Source organism: Centropristis striata, chromosome 19, assembly GCF_030273125.1.
Source record: "Centropristis striata isolate RG_2023a ecotype Rhode Island chromosome 19, C.striata_1.0, whole genome shotgun sequence".
Classification (NCBI taxonomy): Eukaryota; Metazoa; Chordata; class Actinopteri; order Perciformes; family Serranidae; genus Centropristis; species Centropristis striata.
The window spans coordinates 14,060,925-14,073,442 of NC_081535.1; the positions used below are offsets into that span (position 1 = coordinate 14,060,925).

At 38.9% G+C, this 12,518-nt stretch overlaps 1 protein-coding gene across 1 annotated transcript in view; it reads left to right on the plus strand.

The window, feature by feature from the left end:
- Positions 1-12,518, plus strand: part of pdlim5b (PDZ and LIM domain 5b) — a 44,915-nt gene that overhangs the window by 12,776 nt on the left and 19,621 nt on the right. The window contains exon 3 of the mRNA XM_059357947.1: positions 6,792-6,943. Coding sequence (XP_059213930.1) covers positions 6,792-6,943 — 152 coding nt within the window. The remainder of the gene's footprint in view (positions 1-6,791; positions 6,944-12,518) is intronic.

Below are 12,518 nucleotides of genomic sequence, written 5' to 3' on the forward strand. Positions count from 1 at the left end.
ATCCCATGTTATTAAGCATTGTTAAGTGTTTTGCACTTGGCAATTGAACGACAATTGTTTTTTTTCTTACTCAGACATTTATTCCTTCACTGATTAACAGACTTACTCTCGGTACTAAAACCCTGTTTAGACTTCAAATTGCCCCGTGCACATTTACTACATCGAACGACTTAAGTTGCTCGATTTAAACTGTGATTTAAACACCACATGGCCTGCATTGAAGACTTCCTGCATCCTGTTCCGTCCTTGTCGGGACACATCAGGACACATTTGTGTTTCCACTACAACATACAGTCATAAAATATTATTACACCATTGTTTTCTTCAATGTATTGTTCATTTTACCATGCCTGGTACAACTAGGTACATTCGTTTGGACTAATATAATGATTACAACAAAAATAGCTACTAAGAGTTTAATTTAAGAGTTGATATCTAGCCATTTTCCATGGTTTTCTTGTTAATAACCAAAATCATTATCAAGAGAACCATGGAAAATGGTTAGATATCAGCTCTTAAATTAAACTCTAAGGTGGTCTAATTTTTTCCATGACTCTATATGTGCTCAAATGCTTTAGACTACCTCTGCAAGCGTTTTGACTGATCCGATGACAATGTGTCTTAGACCCTGTATTTAGCGCTGACAACTTGTGATCCGATTTCCCACGATACATATCAAAACAAAGTGTAAACGCGGTCTAAGATGTTATAAACGGTATTCTCTATTATCTGCACCTTACTGTGCCTTTGAATGTGTTTCTGGTGGAATGATATATCTGGCTGCTGAGCAACATTAATCATCTCAATTAATCAGCTCAAATGAGTCAGTTTAAATCCTGGACAACAGATCAGTCTTTTCCATGGATCTGACACTCCACCAGTACCCCTGTCCATGTGCCTGCTCACCAAGTTGTTTTTTGTGCTCCATAAAAGTACTGTAGTATTACTCCCATCGCCCCCTTGGTGATCAGCTTGCCTGTCAGCAGTCTCAAGTACCCACGATTGGACAGCATAAAAATATATAAACAATCATCCAACCCTACCTTTCAAACTGTCTGGATTAAGTTGCAATATAAATGAAGCCTATTTAACCTTTACCTCAGCAACTGAAAGGGGAATCATCTTGTGCAGTCATACAACAACACATTAACATTCTAGTGCCTTAGTTATGTTGTTGTATCTGTGATGAAACTGTTGCCATGTTTTTGCTTTAAAAAGCAGATCAACTGTACATACTGCTAATAGAGTCGTGGCAGTCTTTTTGTGTGGTTAATACATTATAGAGCCAGAACATTTTACCACTTAACAATCATTATGCCATTTTGCTGTAATTTAAAGCCTGCAGCTGAACGTATCATGGCTGGAGGTGGAAAGCAGCACTTGCACTTGGCTCAAGCTCCACCGCTGCTAAAAGCCTTTTCACATCATCTCCCTCGGCAGCGCTAGTCAGCCGGGTTTGTCTTTGACCTGACTAAAGAGCATTCAGTATTCAGCGAGGGGTTGGTGCGGCTTTGTTTTGTTTTGTTTGCGTTGTCATGGCAATTTGACCAAGAGCTCGTACGTAGATCTACTTGGCATCACGTGTTTTCCAGCAGCCTGATTGATGTATTAAGTGACTGGGGTCAAACCATGACAACCGCGGGTCTACCTCTGTTCGAGTGGCCTTAATTGCGATGTTTGGCTCTGAGGAAAAGAGTACTTGCTATTTGGTCCCCTCCCAACTGCTTTATTCATCTACTTCTCATTCCTCTTCCTGTTTATTGTTTGCATAGTTGTGCAAGGTGTTGCAGGTGCAGGCGTGAAAGTGGAGACTTCTCTTGACAATAAACTGTACTTTATGGCTCCTGCTTGTGCTCGCCCAGCAGGTTGCTGTGTGCTGTACTGTCTAATGTTCTCAGCACATGCAGGGTAAACTATTTCTTTTTAACGAGCTTCACAGGTTGAATGGGTGCAGTGAGTCGATCCTGCTTTAGACTTGTGTGTTTGTGATGACATAATGTTAGGCCCAAGCCTTTTCCATATAAGGGCTTCTATCTTATGCTACACAGACATGACATGCATCCCACAGGCCTTCACTCGTTACCACAAGACACTTCCTGTAACATGACTTCTCAAAAGCGAAATGACCACAGCCCTCTTCCTTACTCCATAATTTCACTGAATGCAGTAGGTTACACCAGCGTGAAAGATGATTAGTATCCCACAAGGCCGAGGTCCTAAATCTCTTACCTCACCTTAAATGAAGGGCTGTGCATCAGCCAGAAACTGGCAATATGATATGTACCATTATACTGTGGTAACCATTCAATATACTGTGATTTATTGTAAGTGAGGTGATTTCTGTGATTAAAAAAAAAAAAAAAAATCTAATTTTAGGACAACTTTTGCAGTATAAAGAACACACACATATTCATACAAACTGAGTAAAAAAAACAACTTTTTATTGCAATCAGAACCACTCTCTGCATGTCTTAACAACTAAACTGAAATTTAAAAAGCGATTCACCGTTTTTGAGAATCGATGCGGCTTAACAAAACATAATGAAATACTGAAGATATTTTCTTACGACCCTACTTAAATGTGTTTGGTTTTCTTTTCCCATAAAGAGGTGGGGTCTGTGTGATTTAAAAATGTGTTTGACAAAACACTGTAAATCTATGGTTTAAAAATGCAACATTGATCTCTTCACTGAAGTATTTCAGAAGTTTTGGCAGCAGCCAGCTCCACACAGAGACTATCTTTGGAGAGGCACTCTAGGTCATAAATCTTGCTGTATCAACTGCTTAACAAAGCAGCTTTCTCACAAATATTGAATCTTATATTCTTCATTATTTTATTGCCTTATTACTGAATAGTTGATTACTGAGTAAACATTTTAATCCGCATAGTCTTTGGACTGATCCAGACTTTTTTATTTTGTGGAAGCATTTATGACTGTATTTGATTACGGCTGTATAACAGATGGATTGAAGACACATGGAAGCAATGGACTGTTAATTTTTTCTCGACTTCTGCTCCAATTCATGTGTTATTATAGTGAGTCTGGTACAAAATCCCTCTAAACTTCTCTTCATTGCTTTACAATTAGGAGAAGATGGAGTCCTTCCACAAAGACATTTATACCACAAATAAATTAAGGAGCTTTGTAGCGAGTCATATCATAATCTCCAGTGGACTATAGGATTTTCCATAAGCCAAGTATTGTGCAATATGCTGTATTCAAGCTACATTTGTAGGAGCAGAGGCACTTACATGTGTAGTTTGGAGGAACCAGTCATTACCAGTAACTGCACAGCAGTAAAACCAGCAGTGTGGAGAGGACCACAGCAGCCTCACCATTATGTGGCTGGAATCCCATTCATGTACGCGCAGTTGGAAAGACACTTAATTCATTTGAAAACGTCTTTCTCATCTGCTGCTTGCTTGTAGCCTTTTTACTCTTTAAACTCAGCTTTTTGAAATGTGTGAAGCAGTTTTTGGATGACTCCTATTTGACTTTGCGAGATTTAAAATAGTAACGTGTTTTTTTTTGCAAATTTTGATTAAGTGCACAAATTACACGATGTGATGCGGTGGCCAGTATTTGGTAAAACATCCTGCTCTCTAGAGAGAGCTGGAGCAGCAGAGCCAAAGTTCCAGTTCATTACTTATCTGCTCTCCGTCACGAGGGCTTCAGACCTCTCTTGATTTATATTTTTAGACGGCGGATGCCAGGGATTCCTACTGTAACATCTATTTGTTTTGTATCCATGTGAGAAAGACAGTGTTTGACTGGAAGAAGCAGGGATTTATAAAGTGCCCTCTGCTGACCACAGACCGCAGCATTAAACATATAAAAATACAGGTTTTTCTAAGAATGTTACAGAAGCCTTCTCCTCTCTTCGTGTCTTGAAATAGTGTTTGAGGAGTTACCATATATAGAGCTGTAAAGTATTATCTTTTCTCACATCCCTACATGGAGAAAACTTCAGATCTCCTTTTCACTCTCTCTCTTCCTCTATGACAAACACACACAGAGGAGGAGACACGAGGGAGAAGACTCTGTCCATTCAGCAACTCAGCAGCTTTTTTCTCTCATTAACCTCCAGTAAAAAAATGCAGCAGATTCAGCAGAGTGCTTACTCCTCATTGGCCTCTGCTGTGAAGAATAATGACTTATTTAATGGGAAGTAAACTAGTCATGACACACTCATGTGGCAGGTGTGAGTATGAGTCTACGCCGGACACTGAGTGAATCAGTAGAAGCTGTGTTCCTGCCAGCGTTAGTGAGCACCCTGCCCTTTGTGAGTAACACTTAGCGTGTGGCTGCTCTATAGGTTTCCAGGACGCTGGTATGCATACATCAGCCTCAGCTATACATTCTACACTTCCCGCTACTGATCTTCCTGATAATGACACAAGGAAAAAAGAAAGAAAGCACAGCAGCAGAAAAAAATGTGTCGGTCACTGCCACCACCACTGTCACTTCCTCATTCTTTCTCTCCCTCCCTCCCACTTTTCCCCCCCCTATTTTATTATGAGGGTTAGCACAATGGCACATTCTTTATGTCTCATTGGCTCTTTTTTTAAAAACCAAGAGGAAGTCTTTATAGAGTTATCTAACCCGAATGCATTCTTCAGCAGTGGGGAGAGGGAGTATCTTGTTGTTTGTTTGTCTGCCTAAATCAGGGCAGTTTCATACAAATAAATACGATAAGTATGTGTGACTGAAAAGTGGAAGGTCTTTTGCGTGTATTTAAATTTTATTGGTTCATACACTGCAAAAAAGGGGTGTCTAAGAACAAGATAAAATTCACTTGATAAGATTTCTTGAATTAAAATAGTTAAATCTAGAAAATAAGCATGTTGAACACTTAAAATAAGAAATTAACTAAAATTAACTTTGCAAGATACATTTTCTAACACTTCTAAATCTAAATCTAAAGTTTTTTTTTTAAATCTTGGTAAGAAACAAATAATTTTAAGTGTAGAAATGTATTGTTGATGGCAGCGGGGGAGCATTTAACTGCTTTCTGACAATTAACTTTAATTTTTATATTCAACACACAATGGAGTTGACAGATAAAATCACTTTCCCCCCATCACGCTTCACACCCTCTTCCTTTTAACCTTCTGCCTCTCAACACATTCAGAGGTCTCACCTGAGCTGCCGCTCTTTTATGTACATGTGTGTGCTTCCCAAGTGTTTGAAGCTTTTGGGAATTTGAGTTCTGAGAGATGACATAAAGATATGATCCAAACAAAGGCAGCATGATAAGTACACAGAGTTCTTTTCTGTTCCTGCATGATTGCAGGTTTTGAGTGATTGATGAGGTGTGTGCTCAGAGTTACGTAATCGCTGGTCGATCGCCACACCTGGTAGAGAGTCATCCCATCGTCATGGTTTTATTACGTTCAGTGCAAGTCTCAGCGTGGTGGAAAGAGATGGAAGACGTTATCAAGCTCCACCCTGCCTTACTCTACTCCTCGGTAGACAGACAGTTGCAGCGCTACTTGGAATTAAACCTGCAAAGCATTTAATGTTTGTACTTCTCAAAATGGGTTGGATCTTTACATTTCCCATATTTAAAGTATTCCTCCTCTTTCATCTGCTTTGGAAAATATACAAACTTAGGTTGCTATTTAATTTACAATACATATAGACTTTGAAATATGGATGCCACAACATGTACACACATACAAAAGCTTGCAAACAAATGTTACTGATTGGGAGGCTGGGTTTGGAAAAGAGGTGGCACAAACACACGTATCTCCCAAGGGAAAACCTGCTTTAAAGCAAACAACCTGTAAACCAGCACGTTTCAACATGACAATACCAGATGAAGCAACAAAGAAAACACTGGAATGTCCTCAAGGGACCCAGTGAATGCAAGGTGATAAGACAAAATACACTGTCGGCCATGAAGTTGGATTCATTTAGTATTTATTAATTTTTAAGATATATATTTTATCTGTCAAGAATAAATCACACTGTCACAATCATTTCATGGAAAGAGGTAAAAATATTATATTCCAACTTTATGGGCGACCGTGTTTATTGTCAAAATTATATAAAAGTGTCTATTAGATATATTTTTTAAATAGTTTCTATTGCAATGTCAATAAACTTGTGGCTGAACTGCGGAACAGTAATATTTCCATCATGCTTTATGTTTTAATCATTACCTGTGGTAGCAAAGCTGTAGTGAACCACAGAGGCTTTTATACAAAAAAAAAACTTTACCATGTGGTTATTTAATATATAATATTTATCGATTGATTTAGCAGAAAATATGTAATATTGTGATATACAGTATATAATTATTGAGGTATAACTACATCCGGATATTAGATTTTGGCCATATTCATTTCGGCCCATTCTTAAGGGAAAGCAATTAACATTAAATCTAAGGTGAGAACTAATGATTACAATTTAACAACACTGATATTTATTCTGACAGAGCTTGAAAGCTGCAAATCTGAGAGAGGCAAAACCAAGTCAGCATTGTGGTTTGTTTTGGTGAATGTAGAATTATCTTCAATGGAGGTTGTGATGTTGACAACAAGATGCCTATCTTATCTGATAACGGTTACATAAGATGGGAAATGAAAAAAAAAGCACAATGCTTGGTGATTACAAGAAATAAATAATCAAAATATGCACACTCAACATTTGTAGTTCTTCTCTTAGAGTTCCAAATGTTAGCAACCTAAAAACAGGTGGCACTTATGTGTGAAAATTATTCTTTCTTAGGTGCAAATATGTCAATGATGAGCTTCTTTTAAATGTAATTTTTGTGTGTTATTGCAGCTCACTGATGGAGGCAAGGCGGCCAGAGCCAAGATGACTGTTGGAGACATCATTCTGTCCATTAATGGCATTTCCACGGACAGCATGAACCACCTCGAGGCTCAGAACAAGATTAAGGCCTGCACAGGCAATCTCAGCCTCACTCTACAGAGGTAACAGTTACAGACATGCACACATAGCAGATGCTTTCTATAACGTTATCTATGGATTTCCTCACTCTGCGATGGAATGCATACATTGTTGATTTTGCCTACCAGTGTGTATGTGTGTGTATATAAGCCTGTTTGAAGAACATGTTCAGAGCCGGTAGTTTCTGTACCGTGTGTATTTAAAGCTACATCTCACAGCATAGTGAACAGACAAATAAAAAAAGTGGCAATAGGAAGCTGGATAGCCATTGGTTTATTTAAAACAGATGCACTCCTGTTGTGCTAATTCAAAACAGTTCAGTGTTTCTGCCACAGCAGATGCTGTGTCCCTGATCTCCTGCAGCACATTTGGGAACATTACAAAGACTGAATTCAGCTGGATATTTCTTGCATGGTTTATATATGCTGTCACATGCATTATAATAAGAGTACACTGTCTAGCAAGAACAATATTGGATTTAAAGTGATTCCCTTGTTTCTGAAAAGTTAATTTTAAGACTCAACAGTTTGCAGTCACATTTTCGACTATATTAATTACATGCAAATCAGTAGAATTTGAGGGTTAAGTTCAAGTTACACTGTTGGCCCAAGAGCTGTTTGAAGACTTGCAAGTCTATGTAAATAATACATCAGAAAATGACTATTAATGCTACACAGCGCACACAAAAAAGCTAATTACCATCAGAATTATTCTTAATGAACGATATGCCATGTTCTCCCTGTCTGTGTAGTGTGTGGCACAGAATCTGTAAAAGTACTCAGATCAGTTCTGGTTTGGTCATGTTGAGTTCATCAACTGCTCCTCTGCTTCTCCCATTAGACAAGAGGAAGACCCTGAGATCCTGGGGCCCTTGAGTATATTAAAGCCATAGTGCAGTACTAGGAGCACTTTAAATATAGCGCTCCGTAAAGCCGTAATATATGCTTCAAAGAAAAGAAAACAGGGATTCAACTGAGGTTGCCATTAAATTTTGTCCACCAAGGAGAAGTTTTAGTCCAAACTACTTTTATAGTCCATGTACAGGAAGGTCATGTTTCACTTTTAGGATGTCTTGGGTTGGTTTTGTAGTAGAAGAAATAGCTCAAACTTAACACTCCTTTTTACAGGCCGCATTGCATGACTAAAATCAGTTCACTCAGTTCACAACTGGATTAGCTGGCATTTCTATATTTTTTTTGCAGGTCAATCATTGTTGTGTACATTTTCTGCAGCCGAGCATAAAGAAGAGTAACTTTAGTGTCAGAAACAAACAAATGGAGACGAAGCACGCATACTCTCCAAGCTGTAAAACATGTTGACAGAAAATTTCAAAGCCTGGCTTGCATGTCCTGTCATTCCATCACCACATCAAAGGAGAAAGGAGCCTCTGTGCTTTAATCGTGGGAAAATAGTCCTAAAATAGCCTTGTCCCACAGCTGCATGTAATCTACTGTGGGTAATGGCTGCACAATGAAACATCAAAACATGCTGGTCTCACACTACTTGTAAACTACAACAAAAATCACCCACAGAACAACAAAGGTCTCCTCGTTACAAATGATACATGATTGTAGTTTCCTTTATTCCTGGCACCATATTTTAGAGCATGGTTTGCATGCATAGACTGTATAAAAGAAGTGGAAGTAGCCACTATGACGTACACATTGGTTTGTGGACTATGGTTTTTATTTCTTTAACTACAGAGGTGACCATATTTGGATGAGAGGGTGGAGCTGGGGAGGAGGGCATTGCTATGCCTCTATCCTGACCGGTTTTATAGTAGCGGCATGTCAATCACAAGCCACACTTCAAAACATAACTCGCTTCATTGTGTATTTCACTCTAAATGGGGCCATAATTTACTAAATAAACATAATACTGTATTGAACAAGACTTGAGACTGAGAACACAAAGTCATTAGGATTCTCTGAATTATCTCAGAGACTTATGTAACTCTGACTTCTTTTTGTAAGCAATGGAGTCGCCCCCTGCTGGTCATTAGAAAGAATGCAGGTTCAAGGTACTTCTACTTTGGCTTTACTTTTCAGACCTGGAGGTTACGTCCAATTTATATAGTCTATTTTTGCATGCTGTTGATATTGCATGTCTGTTCAGCAACACAGAAAGAATCCTTTTAAAACCACTTAATGGTGTATATACTACATTTGGCTCAATTTTGAATTAAATGTGTTAAAAATGGGAACTAGATCAAAGAAAGTGGGATTAGACAGTCACATTGACCTTAATGTTATTGTCCTCTAAAGTACCTAAAACTCAGGTAATATGTAGTACTTTAAGAACACAATTTGATTTGAATAATTCTCTCTGACATGCACCACTTTCTCACTTCACATTCTCAGATTTGATTGATGGGTTTGATGATCGTTGATAAGACTATTCTTATAATAACATTCCAATAGAGCCAAGAGATGATTAATGTGACTACAGTCTAGTATCACTATGTCACTTTGACATAGTTCACATTCAACAAAAACAAAACGAACCACTACATCCGTGTATTTATTTTAAAAAAAATTAGCAAATTTCTATATAAGAAGCCCTGAAACAGCTCAGCTCCACACACTAGTTTCACTCTTAAGGTTTAGGTAATTAAGTCTGCTTTAATCGCACTGGAGTAATCACAGATTTAAGGTCAAATTTGAAATCTGAAAGTGATAAAAGCTACAGTTGTACATTTACTGGTTTACATAAAATACAGTTGGTTATAAAGAAACTGTCACACACAGAGTCACGTCATGTTTCCAATAGCTAGACATGTTGTAATATACAAAAAAAGCATCAAATTAACATCATCTAAGTTTTGAATGCCACGCAGTCTTTCCGTATGTTGTCTGGCCAAAAAGCCACTCACAGGCATTGATGCCAGTATGTTTGTAAGTTATTTCCTTGTTGCTAGGTGAGGGGAAACATGTTTTCAGAAAGGAAATTGACTTGGGGTTTGAAAGTATTATCTCCATCCTGTCGTTGACTGTCAAGATGTGTCTGGATGCTATTATGTGCTAAGCTGTTGTGTTATTTGTGACAGAGGGAGAAATCAGGGTTTCATTTCCAAGATGTGGTCTTTGGGAAAACATATCACAACAGTGTCTGACAACACTCACTATGTTTGGCTAATACAGCAGTTTTAATCAGCAGAACAGACTGATTACCCAAAAGTTTCAGTTTGGGAGTAAATGCCTTCCTGAGTTCTAAGCTTGTGATAATGATTTTATCAAATTGTTTCCGATCTGCCATCCTTTGATATGTGCTTGCAGTTGGCCGTGAATTGAATGGGTACTTTTTGTTCTACAACCATGGAAATCCAGCTGACAGTTAGTTAAAGCAGGCGGCTGTGGGAAGCAGCCTTAGGAAAGTATGATAATTGATGTTTATTTATTGTCATTGAAATATGCAGCACAGTGCAATGAAACACCACTCCCCAGAGGTTGTGGCTGGCTGCACCTGGTTCCAAAACCTCAGAGATAATACATCTCAGCACCGCTAGCTCTAAGATCCAACCATCATCGGATGTTTTACACAAGAATTTCTGTCAGCTCCCACAGCACGGGAGCATTTGTTAGATTTTGTGTATTTTTCCGGCTGTGTGCTTTAAACACACGCTGTTTTTTGGGAACTTGGACAGCGTAAACCTTTTGGAAGGTGGAAGGTGTTAAGTGTTCTATCAGATGAATTGCATGCTGACAGAATGGATCATTGACTGAATGTTCATTCACTAGAATTCATATTCGCTTGACACCAACTTACTAAACTTACACTGTCTCAATTTGGATACGACCATTAGCACACTTACAAATTGTACACTGTGTACACTATGTACTTACTTGTGCAATGCATGAATTTCAACAGGGCAGTGTTTCAGATCAAACGTGCACTTACCAGAACTGACAATTGCAACATTTGACTGCTTCTTTTTCTTCATTTTAATGGCAAATTGTAACTGGACAGAGCATGACCACCAACAGTTGGCAACTTGTTTACTTGTTTTGCTCACTTGACAGTCATATTAAAACTGAATAGAATCAAATAGGTTTCACTTTTATTTGCTTGTGCGGTGTTCACCGGAGCAACTGCTGAATCTTCCTCCAACTGCTGAATCTTCCTTGGCCACCATTTTCCCAAGTTGGGTGGCTCTTCACTTTCACTACAAAGCCAAGATGGTGTCCATTGAGGGTGAGAAGAGTTTTGATTAGATTAAATTACATTAGATTAGACTAGTTTATACTTTATTGATTCCACAACGGGGAAATTTCACTTGCCACAGCAGCAAAAGAGAAGCAAAAGGTAACAATGAATTACAGACCATCTGGGTACCCATAGTGCACCGCATTTTACCATAAATGTCAGTGTGAATGCACTTCTGTGTTTAAAATAGCTAGTACGAAAGAACATAAGTTGAGATATCAAGATCTTACTCTACAACCTGCTGCAGCCTTGTTTTATACCTGGTTGGACTGTCCCACACACATACACACCGCTGTCACTACATTATATTCTACAGTTATTTTTGCCCCCAGGCCACTTACTGTAGCTAAACACATGTCAGCCAGGCGGCTGTAGGTTAAATATACAGATATTCCCATACATGGCCAATGTACATACAACAAGTCTTATGGAATGGTTATAACAGGGTGAAGCAGAGGACAATCCAATGCAACCCAGAGCCCCCGCTGACTCCTGGCTGCCTTAGCCAGATGTGGTGCGGTGGTCGGAAGAAAAGAATGAAAAGATGGGGGCTTGTTATTGCATTGCTTGGACCTGCATTAAAAAGATACATTAACTAGAGCTTCAGTTTATTCTGTTGTGGTTAGAGCTGACCTCATGAAGAACTCACTTAATTTCCACTTACTCTATTCATCGATCTGGTCTTTACGCAAGTTTGATTGCTGATTGCAATTAAATGCAAATTTAAATAGCTTATGTCCTGTGGTTAACTTTTATTCCACTAGTGCTTGCCAAGACGAGCACATGTGACCAGAGAGTTATCACTCACACAGTGGAGTGCTGTCGAGTGGCATGACAATGCACATGGAAATGAATATGAATGCCCTCCGTCACTAAGATGCATGTGACTGCTGATATGGACAAGTGCACAGGGTTCCTACTTGACACGTGTACCGACACGGGCAAGTATCCAGGCAACTGACAGCAGCAACAGGCTGTCCAGTTGCATGTTAATAAGCTTTAACTCTGGAAATAGCCATCACATTTCTATTATTGTTCGCCCTGTCACAGTTTTAAATCTTGTGCTCATTCCTTTTTAAGACCATCTGTTCAGACTCTTCCTAATGAAACATCCTCATGAGCTCTACTTAAAAGCACAAAACTCCCTCCTCCAGGATGCTCATTCTCTGTGAAATATGAGGGAGCAGTGAAAAGAGGGAGCGCATGGAGACATGATAGAGGCCATGTGCCAGAAACAAGCTGTGAGTTTTGCCACTGAGTGGATAGGCTGGCTGCACAGAAAAACAGAAATACAGAAAGAAAAGTTTTTTTCCACACCCACTAATTCCACATCTCTCGGTTGGAGTTTTTGTTTTGCTTTCCGATGTTTTTTTCCCCTTGTTTTCTTTCTTCTCC